The sequence below is a fragment of the Trichomonas vaginalis genome, chromosome III (assembly GCF_026262505.1).
Source record: "Trichomonas vaginalis G3 chromosome III, whole genome shotgun sequence".
NCBI lineage: Eukaryota > Parabasalia > Trichomonadida > Trichomonadidae > Trichomonas > Trichomonas vaginalis.
The window spans coordinates 20,070,481-20,090,578 of record NC_067205.1 but is presented as its reverse complement, the minus strand read 5'-3'; the positions used below and the strand labels follow the sequence as shown (position 1 = coordinate 20,090,578).

Sequence of the window (20,098 nt, the reverse complement as noted above, 5' to 3'; positions counted from 1 at the left end):
AAAAATATTTTGGTCTGGTCAAATTATAACGCTAATGTATTAATAAATCGATTGATTATTTCGGTTTGAACCGACATAAGAATTTTTTTTAACTATTAACTTTCAAATTATATCTCTTATAGTATAATATATAATACAATCACTTTTGAATACCATATAATTTTGACACACCTTATCAAAATTATGAAGTTTTGAATATGAATGGGAAATGGAAAATTGATAATTTTATTGGATCTTCATACCTACTAGCTTTTTATATTGCGGTTAGAAAAATGTAAACGTTTTAAAATCACAATAAATTAATTCAATAATATCATTGAAATCAAACTATCCAATAATTCCATTTTCTAATTCAATTGTATTCAAATTTAATTTAATTCATTTTCTATTTTGCAGAATATATTATCTTTTTGATCAACACACATAAAAAGCGATAACATTTTTTATATCTCTTCTCAAAGTTTTATTCTTTACTCTGCACAAGATAAATAATATATGATTGCAATTATCATATCCTAACCTGCTTGAAATACAAGTTTATTTTGAAATTAAATTCGAAAAAAAAACAATTGATGGAATTTTATACAAATGGCATAAATATATTCTTGCACTTACAGTTAGCTTAAGGATGTCAATTCGGAAAATTGTTTTCATTTTAGGAGAATATAATTTTCCTTTTGGAAAATTTAAAAAGTGAGATGCGCAGGATTCGAATTTTTTTTAAAAGTTGATTTAAATATATTCTAGTGTGGATTCTAAGGATAATATCATATTTAAAATAAGAATATACTAGTTTGGGTGGTATAATTTTTTTCGATAAATTTGAGAGCATGTACGTTTAGGGCATCAAAAGTGTCAATTCGCTCAGCGAAAGCTGAGCTAGCTTCGTTCTCGAAAGAATAGGGAAGGAGTGAAAGAGAGTGATACAGATGTTGACACATTCATATCATTTCAACAAATTTTGATCAAATTGAAATGCAATGAAATTCAATTCACTTCATATCCTTCAGTCAGTACATTGACATCCTTCTACATCACAATGATAACTCGTGCATCAATAGTTCTACAGCTAACTCAGAAAAAACAAGATTTTTCCTTCCAGCTTACAGCTTTTAAAAAGTTTCGATGATAAAAATCACTCTACTCTTGTTTATCGATATGTTGTGATAGTAGGTAAACGTATTCTTATCGATATTAATAAAAATATTTTTACGAAAATCTGAACCAATTACAGAGTTATTCATAAAGTTTATGATAACTGTAATTACTTCATCTTTGTTTTATATTTGAATAAACAATTTAATTTAATTTGCATAATTTTTTTTAGTTGAAAGACAGGAAACTTAGTTGAGTTTGTATTATTTTTATCGTTCAATTCATTGTATATGTGAGTGATCCAGATATTTAAGATATTTAGAAAAAATTTATTAATTTGATTAACAAATTTTAATCAAAATAGCAAAAATCTATTTGATAGCTGTAAGCAAATAATAATTTCTATTTCAACCAAAATCACTTATTTTCATCTAAACGTATAAAATTGTCAATTTTATGAGAATAAATTTAAAATCTCATGAAATATAAAGGAGAGTAATATTTTTCAATTTTCTTTTTTTCTTTCTCTCAAATATTTTCTATTGGGAATTTTCTTGTTATCAAAAAATAATTTTAATATTTGTTTATTTCATTACATACAATAAAATTTTAAAAACTCTATTTCTTCACAAGAAAATTTTTTTCCTTCATATGAAGAAACATTTTGTTTTCCATTTGATGCTGAGTCTAAATCTCGATTTTTGAATTTTCTTCTTTCCAAATTTCTTTTTTCCAAATTCGAAGTTTAATTCAAATTTTCAATAGTTTATATATTTTCTCAAACCGTCTTAGATTTTCTCACTTTTTAGGGATTTTCTCTCAAAATATACAAAAATAGTAATACCAATACATGTGTCTAATATACTTTAAAACCATCGTGATAAAATTCAAAAACGAAGAGTTCTTCTCTCCAAATTTTTTTCAAAATCAAAAAAATGAGATAAAAAAATACGTTTGGAAAATTCAAAGGTAGTCTCACCAGAAAACTGACGGTAAAAATTCGATGAAACCAGGTGCATTGTATAGTACATATATGTGGTAAATAAATGTCGATTAGCTTTGTAAAAAATATCCCACAGTTTTTGAGATCTTGAAAACGGCCATTCAAAAAGTCGAAAATTTTCGCGAGATGTTAATGGGCAAGACAGTTTTTCGACAAATAAATCGTAAACATGGGAATTAAAATAAGGCGTTATATTACATATATGGTAAAGAATATGGATGTGAAGAGCGTTAGTAGAATGGAAAGACTTTGAAATTTTAAAAAATTTATCTGGACTAAAAAATTATTTGATTATAAAAAACATATTATATATCAATTGCTATATAGAACTATCATAACAGATTTTGGAAAAGCCGCAAATCCCCAAGTTGGAGAATTCATTAAATACTAATTATTCAGCTTTTTATCAAAAAGGAAGGTAGTGTAGTGGTTGTGAACACTATGCTCTTTTTGAATCTAAAAGGCAACTGTTCAAATCATAACATCTTTGTTTTTTTTTCTTATTCTGCCATTATTGTTTTTCCTTGTTATGATTCAAATTAAAAATATTTTAGTAAAGGTATTTTGGACATCATTTTTTCACATTGTCTCAATGCAAATGTTTGAAAATTTTGTAGGCAATATGACAACTCTTTCAACATTTGTTCTCTTTTATTAACTCAAACAGATTTAGGATCTAATTTCATGCCTTCGAAGACATTTAAACCATCTTCAACATAATTTATTGACAAATTGATAACAATTACTCATGAATGTCGTAGATTTAATATCCTGTCACTCAGCAACAAATTCGGGTTCAATAACAAAGCTCAGTAAAAACTTTACAGAAATTCTCCAATTTATTTTAGTGTCTTTTTGCGTCATTACGGCTGCATTTTCTTCTGCATCTGAACGCTGTGTTTGGAAGAAGACGAAATACAGAAACTTTCAACACAAGTAATCAGATTTTCTTGTCTTTCATGTTAAAATGCTTCATCTCGCTAGGTATACGTCATTTATTGGATGGATTGTTAGCTTTGTGTCCAAATAGCAAAAAAAAGTATTAATTTAAATTTCGCATTTTGCATAAGTATACGCTTTAATTTATATCAAAACAGATTTAGATAGCTTAAAACAATATAGTTTACTCATAAATACATCTTGATAATTCACTTCTTCAATTTTCATAATCTTATATCCTGACCTATATCCTCTTATAAACCATATTTCTACTGAGATCTTCTTAAAGCATCTTTTTATCCCTATCTACGCCTCGAAACCCTATTTTTCCGGCGGAATATGAATCTTCGGGTCTCGCTGATTCGATTTCTGCAGTCAGATCGTAAAAATACCCACTACATAGCCTGATAATCTCAATTTAAGTTCCTTAATTTTTTTGAAAAAAAAATTAAAACTCCCTTATCAAACATCATGCTCATTTTTACGAATTTCATTTTTCCTTTAAGTTTAAAATATACGCTTTTTAGAATGTTTATAATACATTTTCAATTTACATTTACATTTTTATTTTTGAATTGTTTATTTATATTTCCGTTTGAACAATAATATTTATTGAAAATTGTGAGAGAAACGGATATAATAAAAAACACCATACATTGGCCCAATATGCCGGAAATGATAAAACTCTCAGATCTAGTTGCTAAGATCCAAACTCTCGACTCTCAAATCTACTTCCTCAGATCTTGTTGCTAAGATCTACTTCCTCAGATCTTGTTGCTAAGATCCAAACTCTCGACTCTCAAATCTACTTCCTCAGATCTTGTTGCTAAGATCTACTTCCTCAGATATTGTTGCTAAGATCTAAACTCTCGACTCTCAAATCTACTTCCTCAGATCTTGTTGCTAAGATCGATCTATTATACTCAATTTTACTTAAGCAATATAGATCACCTTTATTATGATTCTCTTTATCTGTACTTGTTTAAAATTAAATTACATCATAAAGATCTAATTACAAATTATTTAGAATTTTAAAATAAAACCAGTATTTTATCAAATGCTTTGAGATTAATGCATTCAAACTTAAAAAAAAAGATATATTCAGATCAATTTCAATATTATTGATTTTTTAATGTAAAAACTATGTCTACATAGATCTCAAACAATTTTATTAGATACTCTTTTTCCCAATTTTTTTCAAGATCTCTTTTTACATATCAAAAATTGTATTTTTCAATTTCATTTTTATTTTTTCCATATTTTTTTTGGAATTTGGATATGCGTCCAAAGTAGTTATGTCATTAGAAAAATATTAGATATCTGAAGAGAAAATGATAACTTAGAGAGTTTTAAAGATTTTATTTTCGAATACAAATATAGACCTCAGAGGAATACATTCTAAATAAATTTGTATCTGAGGGTGAATAAATAAGAACAAAATTTAAAGGGTTAGCATAAATAATGTAGAAATTAAGATTGGAATTTAAATTTAATACAAAATTAAAGGGAATGAATTTGCGATTAGTAGGGTATGGCAAATGGATTGGGAAACATTGGTTACACATGAAAATTATCAGATGTAAGAATTTGGTGCAGATATTTTAAAAATGAGATCTGAGTGCTTAAACAATATCTCAAAATTCAAATTTTCCAAATGAAAATTTGGAAAATTCCCAAAATGCAGAATTCTTATATACGAAAAAAAGAGATCTGACATTGTGTCAGATCTCAGTAAAAGTGACATTTACATGTCAAAAAAATAGAATGAGTTTAAGTAATTAAAATTGAGGGTGAGAGTAGTATTGTATGAAATAATATCTCTCACCCTCCAATTCATCCTATGGCGCCGAAAAAATTTTGGTGAAATGCGACCACATTTCACCAAAATTTCTCGGCGCCATATAGAGAACTAGAGCCTGTGAGGTACTGATACTATCCATGTACCTCGCAGGCTCTAGTTCCAAGCCAAAATGGCTAAAAATTGCCCGCAATTGTTCACATTGCGGGCAATTTTTAGCCATTTTGGCTGGGAATTGGAGGGTGAGAGTAGTATTGTATGAAATAATATCTCTCACCCTCCAATTCATCCTATGGCGCCGAAAAAATTTTGGTGAAATGCGACCACATTTCACCAAAATTTCTCGGCGCCATATAGAGAACTAGAGCCTGTGAGGTACTGATACTATCCATGTACCTCGCAGGCTCTAGTTCCAAGCCAAAATGGCTAAAAATTGCCCGCAATTGTTCACATTGCGGGCAATTTTTAGCCATTTTGGCTGGGAATTGGAGGGTGAGAGTAGTATTGTATGAAATAATATCTCTCACCCTCCAATTCATCCTATGGCGCCGAAAAAATTTTGGTGAAATGCGACCACATTTCACCAAAATTTCTCGGCGCCATATAGAGAACTAGAGCCTGTGAGGTACTGATACTATCTATGTACCTCGCAGGCTCTAGTTCCAAGCCAAAATGGCTAAAAATTGCCCGCAATTGTTCACATTCCCATCTTTTGTTGGTAAGACGAAGAATATGAAATAAATTATGAAGAAGATAATGATGAATAAAATATCACTTTTTATATTTTTGACACATAAAGTTGTCACTTTTCTGTCAAACTGTTTTTATCGTTTTCGTATATAACAGAATCAACTGATGATTTTCAATCATTAATAACGCCAATACAAGAAGATCATTTTCCTTCTGCCAACGAACTAAAACAATGGTTTGATATTGCCCATGATGTTTTAATTAGTCCGCCACCTGAGAATCAACATCCAGAAATTGATGAAGAAGAGACACAAAAAGCAATTTATCTATTACAAAACTTAGACTTTCCTAAGAAATAAAATTATTTAATTTATTCTTGTTTGTTTTTTAATTAAACATGTATATTTATTAACATTTCCTTTTTTAATACCTTTCCAACTTCTATTAGTAACAAATACATAACTAATTTGAAGATTTAGCGTTATGAAGAAGTATCCAAGTAATAACGTCAATAATGCATTTGCGATAGGATATAATTGCACCAAAGGTTAAAACTTGTATAAAGAATGAAAAATGAAATTTAATACAATTTTTTTTCGAAAAAAATCCATGCTTGGCTAGATTTTCATAGTTATTGAATATGCATTACTGACATCTTGTAAAAGATGCCGATCAAGGCTTTCAAGATTGCTAAATTTCTCGATTAAAATTTACATTTTTTTTTTATTTGTGTTTAATTACATTTTACAGTTTGCAGACTTACATAAAATCCGCAACATAGTGGTTATTTAATATTTGCCCCACAGTATTGTAGTTTGAAATTTACGATAAGATTATAATTGATAAAGTAAGGTTTTGTCATTAATGCATCTTATAAACTTTCATTGATAAATATGGATAGATAAGTTCTGTGTTCAAAAGTAAGCATTTTTTAAAACGCGCAATTATATCAAGAACGACTATCATAAATTCATGAGTATCGATGATTTTCGTTTAGGATGGACTTAATCGGCTTGATTGATATACATATTTTAAAATGGCATAGCTTTGTGCATGTTATGTCAAGCATTGTGCCAAACCAATTTAAAATGAAACAAATTATTTTAAAGAAACTATATATGAACTATTCGAACACTTTATATTAATGTAGGGAGCTATAAATTTAAATATTCTAAAAATTTATTTATTTGTTAAGAGTTCGGAACAAATTTATTATTGAATATATAGGAAATCAAATAATTATGCATAATCGCATAAAAAAATGCTGAAACAATGAAAAGAAAAAAATAGTTGCCCAATAGAAAAAGTCGAACCCATACCCCTACCCATTGAGTTATCCTCACTTTCAAGTTTCGATCGAAAAAAAGGTATTTAATCGCGTAACTCGCACCGTTTAGTCGTATTTCGAAGTTCTATATAGTATTAAAGATTAAGTTACATTATGTACAAAATAACTTTTTATTGTTATTTGATTTTGATAGCATTATTAGCTGAATATGAAAAATCTCGTAGAAATAATCATTTCATTCAGACATAAGTATTGGATTGTTTCCCAACAAGCATAATAACACACGTTTCATATTATAATTTATTTCATTTCTGTACAAAATTTAGATAACGATATCAAATAAAAAAAACTGTGGCATTTTTTTACTTCAAACTATCATGAAGTGTAACCAAATTGGGTGAGTATTCTTGCTATCAGTATGACATGAAAAAGTGAACGACAAAAATTGAAGATATTGTAGTTAACTCGGATTTTTTTAATTGCAAACACATCTATAATTTGTTTAAATATCATTTATTATATCAAAATCGAAAAATTCGTTTTTGGAAATCTTTGAATTTATGAGAAGTTCTACAAAGACACTTACAAATATAGCGTTTGCAATAAAAAGGCTCTTTAATCTTCTTCATCCTTGCTCAGAAACTTCTACTGGTTACCTTACGGGTAACCTGCAAAGCTGCTTCCAAGGCATCGGGAAAATAACGTATTTTCGTGAGACTACCTTTGAAAATTCATTTTTAGCATTTTAGGAATTTTCTCACTTTTCTTCCAAATTGACATCCTTAGTTAGCTTCTTTTGAAATAAATGTTTCTTTCATCAAAAGTAGAAAATTGCGATAAATCATCTTTACGAATGAATTATCCAGACACCTTAATTGATCATTATAAAATAGAGACTGGCTCTCGTAAAAACAAACTATGTTAAGCTGGATTATGAGGAATTAGAAGTTCATTTATGTTAGAAAGGTTGGAAAAAATTTATATCATCTTTTGTTGGAATTTAATATTCTTAGGTCATAATCTGGTGAAGTAGTAAAATTCTGCGATAATGGTGACTAACTTAACGTTTCAGTACGTAATGAGCAACGAAAAAAATAATCAGATTTCGCTTGAAAATCAGCTGAATTAAATTTCTATAAGTAGTATAACAAATTAAGATTAATGTTGTTTGCATATCTCGAAATTAATTATAAGGATCATGGAAAATATCCTCATAGTAAGCATCACTAAAAACAGAATCTACCGCAGATCTAGCAGCTTCATGATTGCCAGTTGATAAGGTAACTGCTTGAATTGCTTTATAATATGTACACCATCTTCTAAACCAAGATCCTGCACACTCACACTCTCTCATAGCATGAACTTCTGATCTTGCAAGACCTTCTTTTGTGCCAATATTAATTTTGTTGATCAAGTGGTCATAACAATGAATACATTCATGAAGCAGCATTTCTTTTAGCTGTCCTGGATATATTCCTGTATTGTTAACCCAAATTTGTTTCTTTTTGATATGATAAAGGGCTCTAATATTTGGATCAAAATCTTTGATTAAGATTGGTGTTTTTGTTTGCGTTAAAATATGATTGATTTCTTTGTCATTTTTCACCAAGTAATCTATTTCTTGTTGAATTTCTTTTTGTGTCAATGGTGGCTGCTCAAAAGTATAATCGAACATTTTTTTTTATTTTATAAACGAAGAGCTCTAGAGCATTTTTCAAGCACTCTACCTAGCAAATCAAGCGGAAAATACGATCACCTGTCATTAGCTATCTGTTCCGTTAGAAGCAATATCTATTTCTTAGATATTAAAACAAAAAAAATTTCAAGAAAATAATTCGCTTTGAATTGTTCACACCCTAACAATTACTGAACATTAGATAATACAAAAAGAAGAAATTTGCAAGCAATTCTGTCTCAGATAAAAATAACTTTCTTCATTCCTACAAAATCACCTTAACTAGAATCTGTTATATCTTTGATAAAGAATTTTTATCCCCGAACCAAGGAAAACTAGATTCTTCAAGGTAATATAGATATGAGCATCAAACCAACGATTTTCTCCTTCTTTAATATTGCAAATATCATTCTTGATGAAAACATTCAATTACTACCATCATGATTTGATAGTTATGTAAAATCCATATTAATTTATGTCCTATTGTTACTAAATCTCTAATTTTTTACTTGTAATATAATAGTATTTTAATTGAAATGTATCCTCTTGATTGTACAATTGTATTGCTTGTTTGTTAGCAGCAATATTTTTCGATTCTAATTTTTATCAAGATCACTGTTATATTAATGTTGTCCAAAGTCTACCAAATGGTGTCTGCATGCATTGTTATTGTCGTTATGGATTGATTATATGAATTGAAATTATGGATAAAAAATTCTATAAATAGAGTACCTCTTTCCCAGCATATTAAATAATTTATATAATTTAAAGCTGATTCTAGTATTTTAAAATTCCCAAAAAATGTCTTATTTTATGATAATGCAATAATATTTTATAAATTTAAAATCAAAATCGAAAAAATCAAAAAATTTTGGAAAAATACACGAAATAGTTCATTGTTAAATAGCTTTTATTTTTCCTATCTAAGTGATTTATTACAAAAATTTTAATAAAAACCTCATTTGTATCTCCGTGCAATTTAATTATAAGAACTCAATGATTCTCTATATTAAATATAGTATGATTATCAAATGCATGTAGAATAATTAGGAATTTATTATTATATCATTAAGATTCACAACATTTATACTGTCAATTATGCAGAAAGATCATCACAAGCATGAGAAAAATCTTAATTTATTCGATCAAATAAGATCTGCACTCATATGAGCAGAATACAGATCATTAATCGTAGCTTTTGGAGATGGAAAGAATCGAATCTCGGCTCAAAAGTTCTACAGCTGAGTCACGTCACATTTTCAATATTTTCATATCTTTTTTTTGAAAATAAAACAAAATGCGAATAGGATTCATTATAACGAAATCATGATATAGTGCATCCATTAAAATCAGCAAAGGGTTGCTCTTTAATATCTTCACACTTCGAGGGAATTCGATATTGTTTAATTAGTAGTAGGATATGACGGGTTTAGTGACTTTTTTTGTTACATCTATATATAGACGATGCATTAAAATATATTTATTTATAAACCATTAAAAAAATTAACATTAATTTTAAAATAATTTATTTTTTTATCTTTTATAAAAGAAGCTATATATAGATGATGTCAGATATTCCGCGATTAATTAAACATTGTTTAAATCCTGAATGGGTTAAACTTCAATTTAAAAATGAAGATTGTGAATTATTAAATGAATATGAAAGCCAAAATAAGCTAATGAGGTATAAATATAATGATAAAGAATATTTAATTTCATGGAATCAATGGAGTCATAATCAAAGACCTCATAAACGAGAAGAAGAAATTGAAAATAATGAAATGGAAATCATTGATGACATTAAAGAGGATGGAATTCCTAAATTTTGTAGAAAAACCTTTAGAACTAAGTTAGGAGCATATAAACGTAGAGTATTAAATCCTGAATATCTTAAACATCAATTTAAAAAGGAAGACTGCGAATTATTAAACGCTAATGAATATGAAAATGCTAAATCAAAATTGAAATATAAATATATTGGAAGTGATGAAAGGTGTAAAGATAAAGATAAAGTTTATTCAGTTTCATATAATAATTGGCACACGTTAGGGATAAGAAAACATTTAGGAGATTATGGGAAATGTTCTGAATTCTTTAAATCTAGTATGTATGAGAGAGTAAAAGAAATTAGAAATAATTATTTTCATGAATAAAAAATAAACTTTAAAAATTCATGTCTTACATTTTTGAATAATTTATTTTTTTAATTCGTAAGAAATGAGTGAATCAAAGTTCGTGACTGTGAATCAATTAATGGATAAACTTTCACCAATTCTCACCCAGGTTAAACAAGTAGACGTTTATTTTGATGATTGCATACAAAGTTTATTTTATAAAGGTAAGTTTAATATTAAACCTATTGCTTTTGCATTTGATGGTAAATTAATCGAAAATTCAAAAATTTGGGAATTAATTCCGGATATTGAATTTATAACAAATATTAAGGATAAATGGTTTAAACAACAAAACCACCTCACTAAAGTTCTTTGTAGATTAATGATTAAAACTGAGGAAAAAGAATTTAACGGGTTTAAATATCATCCGTGTAAAATTTTAGAACTTGGTAACGAAAAACTTCAGAAAAAATTAAACGAAAGACTATCAAAAGATAAAGTTGAAAGAGTAAATAAACTCGCTAAAGGTAATGGTAATGATGAAGAAGAATTTGATGAGTTCAACATAGAACTTTAAGAAACTAATGATTATTTGAATTTATGAAATCAATTATTTGATTCATTCTTTCTTCAATCTCTTCTATTCTTTTTGTTAAATCATCAATTTTCATTAATGAGGTGATTCTTGATTGAGGAATAGATTTCAAACTAACCACTCCTTTTATTTTTGAAATTTTGAATCCATCAACTTTAAACATTTTATTCAATTTACACGTTGTCAATTCTTCAAATAATTTTTTATTATTAGCATAATAGTCATTAAATTCTTCAACAGATGAAAAAATTTTTATTTCAGTAATTGGTTTAACAACGTTTATTTTTTGTTGAACATTTTCACTTTCATTTATTTCTTCCTCCTCTGTTTCATTTATTTTTAAAATCGGTTTCATTTATCATTAAATAAAAATTAGAATATAAGTGATGAAATATATTTTTTAATTAATATTAAATCAGAAATGGCGGCAGGATTCTTTAAAAAATTATGGGATGGAATTAAGAAAGCTGCGGGTTGGGTTTATAAAAAGATTATTAAACCCGTTGCAAACTTTTTGGCACCAGTAGCGAAAACGGCAGGAACTATCATAGGTGGCGTATTAGGTACTAAAGCAGGTAATCCGGCGATGGGAGCACAAGCAGGTAACGCAGTTGGTGGAATTGCTGAAGGAATACTTAATAAAATAGGAGGTAAATAGTGGAAAAATAAATATGAGATCCTATGGATCATCTCGCTGCTTAGCGGCTTAAAATTATTTTTATCTTAGTATCGGTTGTAGTCTTTGATAAACTTTTTCTCCTTTATTTAAAACTTCTCTTATTGGGGCAGCTTTTGGTGTTATTGATTCAGCAACGTCACTAATTGCTTCTTTATTCTTAAATATCCAATTTGCCCCCTTCTTCAATGTTTCCCAAACTTTACTCGCTCCTCTTTTTACTCTATTCCACAGTTTCTTAAATATACCTGCAGCCATAGTTGATTATTTCATTAAAATTAAAAATTCATTTTCATCTTTTAATTTTGATTTTTTATTTATTAATAAATGACGACTAACTATTTGGTGCCAAACACTAAACCGATTAATGGAAATGTATTTCATTCATTCGAAAAGATAAATGAAATATTCGCAAAGAATGACGGTAGAAGATATTATAGAGAACTTGAAAGTTCATGCTATGACTCTGATGCTCCATATTTTGATGATAAACAAACTCATTTAAGAATTACAAATCCGGCTCATGATGTGAACCAATTAGGTGACACATATATTAAACACAAAGTTAAAGCAACTCTAGTTTCAAATAAAGCTTTCACATGTGATGCCGCTTTTAAATGCATGCGTTTATTCGTTGGTTACAAATCATCAAATCAAAGCTTTAAACAATTAGAAGTAGAAACCGAAAGAGGTGATGCCGGTTATCTTCAGATGGATTGCGCCCGTGAATCTTTCGCATTTGCAACATATAAACCAAAATCAGAAAGGAAAGTTAAAAAGTTTGTTCATTCGTTATATAATAATGTTCAAAAATATGATAACTCAGTATGTGGTAAATATATTGACCCTTCAGAAGTTTTCAAGAAAGCAAATGAAGAAGTTGATGTCACTTTTGATATGATTATTCCGGTAAATGATTTGTTAGCATTTCAGGCGTTCGATGATTATCCTAAATCATTTGGTGATATCATTCTTAAATATTATGTTTTCAGGGATACTTTAGTATTTTGTCAGGTTGACCCGTTAAGAGTTGCTGATTTACAAAATTACGTTTATGAAAAGATAACTGATGAAAATTATGAAAAGATTATGAATCATGTTTATAAATGATCGCAAATTCCAACAAATCGGACTTCCTACCAAATTAATTACAAGCTTAGCCGCTACATCTGCTGACGCAACAGTTGATGACGTTATTATTTCATGCACAAAGATGGAAGTTTTAGAGGATAAATGCATTACACCAGGATACGGTTTAATTGAAGAATCAGTTAAAGCAATACCACGTTTATTCAGTAAGGAAGATCCATTCATGATTCCAGCTCAACATATTGACGTTCGTTCACTAAATGGAGGTTGCATCACTCCTGAAGGTATTAGCTCAGATTTCTCATACGCTCTTCATAATGTTACAGATGTTGTGTTAGCATTTCCGAAGAATGCAATGCAAAGAACAGTTTTAGAAAATCCAATGCTTCGAGGTCTTCAGGTCACTATAGATTCCAGAAACTTCCCCGATCAAGCGATGACCACAGTGGGCGACATATTCTTTACACGTATGCTTCAAGCTTCTGATTTAGATGGAGTGAATGAATGCACAGAAGAATACGAGGACTCATTAACTAGACCACTGAATGCAGATGATGGCACGCCATTAGCTAGAACATGGAAAGACCAAACTTCATTCTTATGCACTATTCCAGTTCAACGTGATGGAGCGGGTATATTCTTTGATGGATTAGAAACTTTCAACTCACAAGTTACAGTACAAGTGAAAGTTTATCCAATCATTCAGGGTGAAAATGACACTTACTGTTCAAAGGTGACAAATCCTCCTCAGGTTTGGTTTACTAGGACTACATATTGGACATGGACACCGGATGAAGGTTTGAAATATCATCCAACAGGTACACCACCACAGTATAGAAGTTCATATGATGAAATATTGATGAATAGAAATGTTTAAAATTATAAATTTATTTTTGATTAAATGGATTTAAATTCATACACTCCTTATGAAGAATTAGCAGGAGTATATAACACATACATAGATGATATGATTAATGAAGCATTGAGTGATAATAGAAATGCTCTATCTAAGGAAAAATTAATGAAAATTCCATATTCTGAATGTTACTTAAATTCAATCACTGCAGCAATTGGTAAACAAAATAAAGGTAAAACATTAACGATATTAAAACAAATTATCATTATTGCTAACACTTCCCCCTATTCACACGTGTTAATTTATATCAACCGTTCAGGTTCACCTTCAGATGATACATTTGAATCTTTAAAGCATTTAATCAAAATTCCAATTATTTATTTATCACAAGAAGAAGCAGAAGATTATTTAAAAAACTTTTTAATGTATAAAGAATTATATAATACAATCAAGAAGCAAGGATTAGAGGATAAAATTATTGATAAACAACGGGATGAATTATTTGAAACACTTTCTATTTCAAATTTTGATAGAGAATTTTTGCATTCACTCATTTTTCTAGATGATGCAGTGAAATCAAAACTAATAACAAATGAGAAATCATATTTTAATCAGTTATTAACTCAATGTCGACACATTCAGTGTTCATTCTTTATGGCTGTTCAATATTTCAAAGCATTAAGCACAAACATTAAATCAAATCTATCAACCCTTTTCATTTTCAGTGGGTTTAGTCGTCAACAGTTGAACGTTATGCTTTATCAAGTGAATTTACCAATGAGCATTAATGAACTTTACACACAATATCAGCAATTAGGTGAACATGGAAAAATAATAGTTGATTTAAATAAAGGAGGTGTTAAATTTGATTAACTTTTTATAATTAATTTTTATTTTTTATTTATAATTAAACATGACAGAAATAGCAAATCTTCTACAGGTTCCATTAAAACAAGGAACAAACAAAAAGGGTGCATATAATAGAACTATGAAAGTTCCTGATGGAATGAAAGAATTAGTTCATATTGTTGCTGGTCTTCAAAAAGATGTTAAACAAATGAGAAACGTTTTAACATTACCAGAAGCTCAAGCATATGCCAAACGTCAAGGTCCAAATTGGGAAGCACACGAAGCAGACATTACGGGTCCAAATGGAAAACCTGATGGTATAAATGAAGTTTTCGTTACTGATGGTCAAGGAAATATTAAAGTCATAAATGGTTACAAATTAACTATAACTGATTATCCTAAACGTAAAGCATATAATGAACGTTATCCTATGCAATTTGATGAAAATGGAAAAGCTGTTAAACAATACATTGGAGAAGGTGAAAATGGTCCAATTAATTCATACCGTTATAATCCATATTCTTATTTCAATGAAGAATTAAATGCTATTGAAGAGGGACCGGATGGATTACCACGATATTCTAACCAGTTTGATGGTCAATATGCAAATATTAGACCTGAAATTTCAGCTAAGAAATTCTTTAAAGTTGCTTTATTCGATCCAGTTTTCGCAAATGTTAAAGATGAACTTAAACAGCAATTCCAACCAATTATAGTAGCAAGAATTGCATCAGGTGCTTTATCTCAAGCATTCAAAGATTTAATTAAGAAACCATTATATCAGCAACGAGGTTTAACTTATGATTTAGTTAAGGAATCAGATAAAAGAAAATTTGAGAAATCAGATGATTATAAGAATGCAATTAATGAATATATTAGGTCTATTAATTACAATGAAACAGCTAAAAATCAACTTCATGAACAAATACAGGGAATAATAGATTCAAAACTTCCGGCAAAATAAAAGTTTAAATATATTTTTTATTCGAATATAAATGAGAAGACGTTTCACTAGTCAAAAGAACACTAACGCAAAAGCAGAGATTACGGTTGGTTATAACGTAAATGATGATAAATCACGAATTATTCAAAATGTTAAAGTTAATGTTAGCCCTGAATTAACAAGGTCAGCAACTCAACCAAATTTATTAACTCGTGACTTACCGAAGAATGAGGAGAATGAAGAAAACCATGAGAATGGAGACCCAATCATTTTATCTGAACCCGGTAAAGAACCTGTTGAAATTCCCACTTATCCAACATACCCCCACCTCTTTCATCAAACATCGAGAACCCATATAAAATAGACATTAATTCTGAATTAATGAAAATTTACCGTGATATAATAATTAATAATTATGATTCAATAATAAATTTAATTGATCAATCCGGTTTAATTATTTTACCTTATGAATCATTAATTCACATTATCGCCATTCTTTGTGATGTTCAAGATTCAGACGTTAAGATTCAATTTTTCATAGATGATGAGGTTTCATGCTGCGGAACAGTTGCAAAAATAAATCCATAAAGGATATTAGCACAATTAAGATATCAAAGAACGGAACAACAACTGAACTTCATTTAACATATAATGATATTTATAATAAAATAGTTGATGAATATAAAATATCACTTGAAAAATTCTTTGTTAAGGCTATTTAATATTCAAGCATTAACATTATCGAATAATAATCCTTTGAATCATAATCAATAATAATTGACCCTTCACCAGTTTCTATCGTTTGTTTTATTTCTTTTTGTTCCCCACTATCTGGATCGGTCATTGTAATTGTTTTTGTTATAGTATCAGCTTTATCTTTAACTTCAATCTTTTTTCCATCGGGATATTTAAACCAAAATTCCAAAAATTCGATATTGTCAATCTGTTCATATTTTAATCTATCAATTACATTTTTAATACCATCTGAAAATCTTATGAAATGGTCATTATATGGGTTTGATTGAACTAAATTTGAATGAAGTGAAATATAACCTGTTGATGAATATGACACTGACTCATATTTTCTGAAAACACTAAAATTTATAACATGAATGAATTTCTTATTCGTTGAATTTATGAATTCTTGAGGTAATCTTATTCTAGTTTTATTTATCACTGGAAAATAACGCTTTACCATATTTTTAATCGTAATAAAAAATGTCAATTATCAATATTATTTCGAATAATAACTGTGAATTAAATTTAACAGTTAGCGGAATTTATAATGTTACTCTCGTTTCTGTGAGTGGTAAATTTAATCCCATTCTTTTAGACCCTTCAGATTATATATCATTTATTAAAGATGACCATGAAAAAACGTATGATATGTATATAAATAATGTGATAGCGAAATGGGATATTAACATGATTTTAAGTTATTTAAATGAATCATTTATCGTATGGTATGAAGAAAATTTTAAATCAAAACCTGATAAACTTTTTGAACTTGATGAAATAAATAACCTTATTAAATTTCCGCTGAAAATTAAATTTTGTACTCCTCATCTTCGTTCATTGTTGGGGATATTAAATTTTGAAAAAGATGTTGGGGATGTTTTGTATTCTGGCACTGGTTCCAATTTCATTTTAATCAAATGTGATAAAGTTAATACCCCAATGAGATTTTCACACCAAACATTAGACCCTAACTCTTACCCATCAATACAAAACATTTTATCCATCAACTTGAACACATTTTCTTTATCATATCCGTTTCAATTATCCGGGAATTCATTTATTCTTCATTCAAAAGATTTATCAAATATTAAATTTAGAATAACTGACCTATTTGATTGTGATTTAGAATTTATGAATGAAATATTATGGCAATTTCAAATAGAGAAAATAGCTGATGAGATAACGGATTAAATATTTATTTTTAAATCGTAATAAATGATTAAACAACAGCAACTTAAGGCGCAAAGCGCCCAGGTCCTTCAGACCATTACATACGCCACATATGCATATAATTCAAAGACGGCAGAACAAACGCAAAGGTTGAAATATGGAGATTTGGAGATAGTATTGAAAAATGGCCATTTCGAATTCGTTTGCAAAGGTGGTGCAATGATATCAAATATAAAAGAAATTTTATTTATGAATTCAAAAATTAAAGGAATAACGGATGATATAACATCAATTCCACCAGAAGAACAGAGATATTGCGCATTAAATGCATTTCCTAAAGTTTTGAAGATTGGAAGATTTAATTTAAATGAGGAATTCATAGAAGGTTTCCTAAATGACATAATGAAGAAGGTAGATAAGGAATATGTGGATAGTGAGTTAATGAAGAAAGCAAATTTGGTTTATGTTGATGGAAAAGATAATGAAATTAAAGAAAAGGTTGAATGGTATCATGAATGGACATTGGAGACTTTTAAAGTTAAAGCTGATACAGAATGGGTTTCAGGATGTTTAGACCTTAAAGCAGATAAAACTTATGTTAACGATGAGTTAGAGAAGAAAGCAGATAAAACTTATGTTAACAATGAGTTAGAGAAGAAAGCAGATAAGGAAAAAGTTATTTCATTCATTAATACTGAGTTAGCAAAGAAAGCTGATATATCATTTGTTAATGAAGAAATAAAACAATCAGAGGTCTATTTTACTCCACCATTTTTAAATTTTATGAAATCATCGGATAAAACCTTTGATATAGATTCTTTTGAATGGATATGTTATGATGGAGTGACCACGTATTTATTTTATACAGCTGGAGTGTTTTATTATTTTAAAACAAATGATTTTAAAAACTATGAATCATTTACTCCATCTGTTTTGAATCCTGATACACGAAAGCCAAGAATTTTATATGTTGAATATAATAACGGTAAATTTATGGGAATGATAACGGTTGGAGATGATTTTTGCCCTTGTTATTCATTCGATTGTATCCAGTGGTTCAAATGTAATTTAAATCAAGATGCTAAATTTAAATATCCAAATAATCCTATTAGATGTGTTAATAATAAATGGGTACTAATTTATGAAGTCAATCAAATTTTCATTAGTGAGGATGGGATAAATTATTATATGTTTAGTATGATGTCATCAGATTTGGAAATTGATTATACAAGTAAGTGGTATTACATTAACAACATGTATTTTATCCTACAAAATGATAAAATTTATAGATCATCTTCAATACCACAAGGTCAATTTGAACAAATTTTTCAAGCTGATGGAGACATTGAAGCTTTATGTTATGGATCAAATGTTTGTGTTCTCGTTTCAGGTGGAATGGTCTATTCATATCCTGTAAGTTATAACAGACATATTTATTTATCACAGGATTTTTCAGAGGATCCAGAGAAAACACCAAGTTGGGAATTGGTTTATTCATTCACTCCAAAACTTACTCGAAATTATAGATTTACAAATTTATTTTATATTGATGGTCATTTTATTGCTTTAGGATGTGGTGATTTGGTAAATATCAGTAGTGATGGAAGAAATTGGTCTGAAATCACAAAATTTCAAGATGTACGAAAAGCTATTTTCAAAAATAATACGTTAATATTGATAACAAGACCAGTTTTAAATACTCACCCAGTTTCAATATTATATAATAAATTCAATATTCATAATGGATTAAATACAATTCTTGAGATGATTTACCCCATTGGTTCAATATATACATCAATGAATTCAACAAATCCAGCTGATGTATTCGGTTTCGGTACATGGCAGCAGATTGTAGATAAATTCTTATACTGTGCTAACTCTTCAAAGCAAACAGGTGGTTCAAAGAAAATTTTAGAAGCAAACCTTCCACCGCATAAGCATACAGGAACTACAAACTTTTCTGGCGACCATACACACTCATTAAGAGACCACCCATTATACAACTCAGACTATGAAACCGGTCATGATGTTTTATCTCCAGCTTATAACAATTCAACAAAAAAGACTTTTCGACCAACTGAACCAGGAGGAAATCATTCACACACTTTTACAACAAATCCAACAGGCTCGGGTGAAGATTATATGCCACCATTTATGACTGTATTTGCATGGTACCGTCTTGAATAAAATCTTTATTTTTACATAAATGAGTTTAAAAGAAGTATTCGAATCATCACCGTGGAGGTCATTTAAAAAATTCTATGAAGCTGCAAAGAATGCGGGATTTAATGATAGAACAGAAATTAAGAGATTTTATGATGAAAATATAGTTCATCAGGTTAAAGATGAATACACTGTCATTTATGAAGGAGGTGTGGATGATAAAATTCCTTCTAGAAATTTGAGAGAATCGAACCCTACACATTTATCGGAACTCGAAAAGGATTACTGGAAGGATAAAAATAAGCCAAAATTAATCAAAAAAATTTTATGAACTAAATATATTTTATGTCTGTAATTAATTAGGTAATGAAGTAATGGATGAACTGCAGAAATATATTTTATCGTTAATGGTTTTTA

At 28.8% G+C, this 20,098-nt stretch overlaps 4 protein-coding genes and 3 pseudogenes across 7 annotated transcripts, besides 5 other annotated features; 6 read left to right on the top strand and 1 right to left on the bottom strand.

The window, feature by feature from the left end:
• Positions 1-4,889: 4,889 nt before the first annotated feature.
• Positions 4,890-4,998: a mobile genetic element.
• Positions 4,999-5,139: 141 nt separating this feature from the next.
• Positions 5,140-5,248: a mobile genetic element.
• A 141-nt stretch (positions 5,249-5,389) lies between these two features.
• Positions 5,390-5,498: a mobile genetic element.
• Positions 5,499-5,618: 120 nt separating this feature from the next.
• Positions 5,619-5,680: a mobile genetic element.
• A 1,728-nt stretch (positions 5,681-7,408) lies between these two features.
• TVAGG3_0733400 (peptidase M76 family) lies at positions 7,409-8,965 on the bottom strand (the record flags this gene model as incomplete). Its single annotated transcript, XM_001317950.2, has 1 exon — positions 7,997-8,488. One exon carries the CDS (start codon positions 8,486-8,488, stop codon positions 7,997-7,999), a length of 492 nt encoding a protein of 163 aa, XP_001317985.1.
• A 3,619-nt stretch (positions 8,966-12,584) lies between these two features.
• Positions 12,585-13,638, top strand: TVAGG3_0733390 (annotated as a pseudogene). Its single transcript has one exon. A coding segment is annotated over exon 1 (1,054 nt).
• Positions 13,639-13,989: 351 nt separating this feature from the next.
• Positions 13,990-20,098: part of a mobile genetic element that runs on past the window's edge.
• On the top strand, positions 14,732-15,631 carry TVAGG3_0733380 (uncharacterized protein; the record flags this gene model as incomplete). The annotated part of the gene is made up of 1 exon (XM_051244619.1): positions 14,732-15,631. The coding sequence occupies one exon, from the start codon at positions 14,732-14,734 to the stop codon at positions 15,629-15,631; it is 900 nt and encodes a 299-aa protein (XP_051091206.1).
• TVAGG3_0733370 lies at positions 15,663-16,027 on the top strand (annotated as a pseudogene). Its single transcript has one exon. A coding segment is annotated over exon 1 (365 nt).
• TVAGG3_0733360 lies at positions 17,065-17,539 on the top strand (annotated as a pseudogene). Its single transcript has one exon. A coding segment is annotated over exon 1 (475 nt).
• On the top strand, positions 17,564-19,705 carry TVAGG3_0733350 (keratin-associated protein family; the record flags this gene model as incomplete). The annotated part of the gene is made up of 1 exon (XM_001317951.1): positions 17,564-19,705. The coding sequence occupies one exon, from the start codon at positions 17,564-17,566 to the stop codon at positions 19,703-19,705; it is 2,142 nt and encodes a 713-aa protein (XP_001317986.1).
• On the top strand, positions 19,725-20,012 carry TVAGG3_0733340 (uncharacterized protein; the record flags this gene model as incomplete). The annotated part of the gene is made up of 1 exon (XM_001317952.1): positions 19,725-20,012. One exon carries the CDS (start codon positions 19,725-19,727, stop codon positions 20,010-20,012), a length of 288 nt encoding a protein of 95 aa, XP_001317987.1.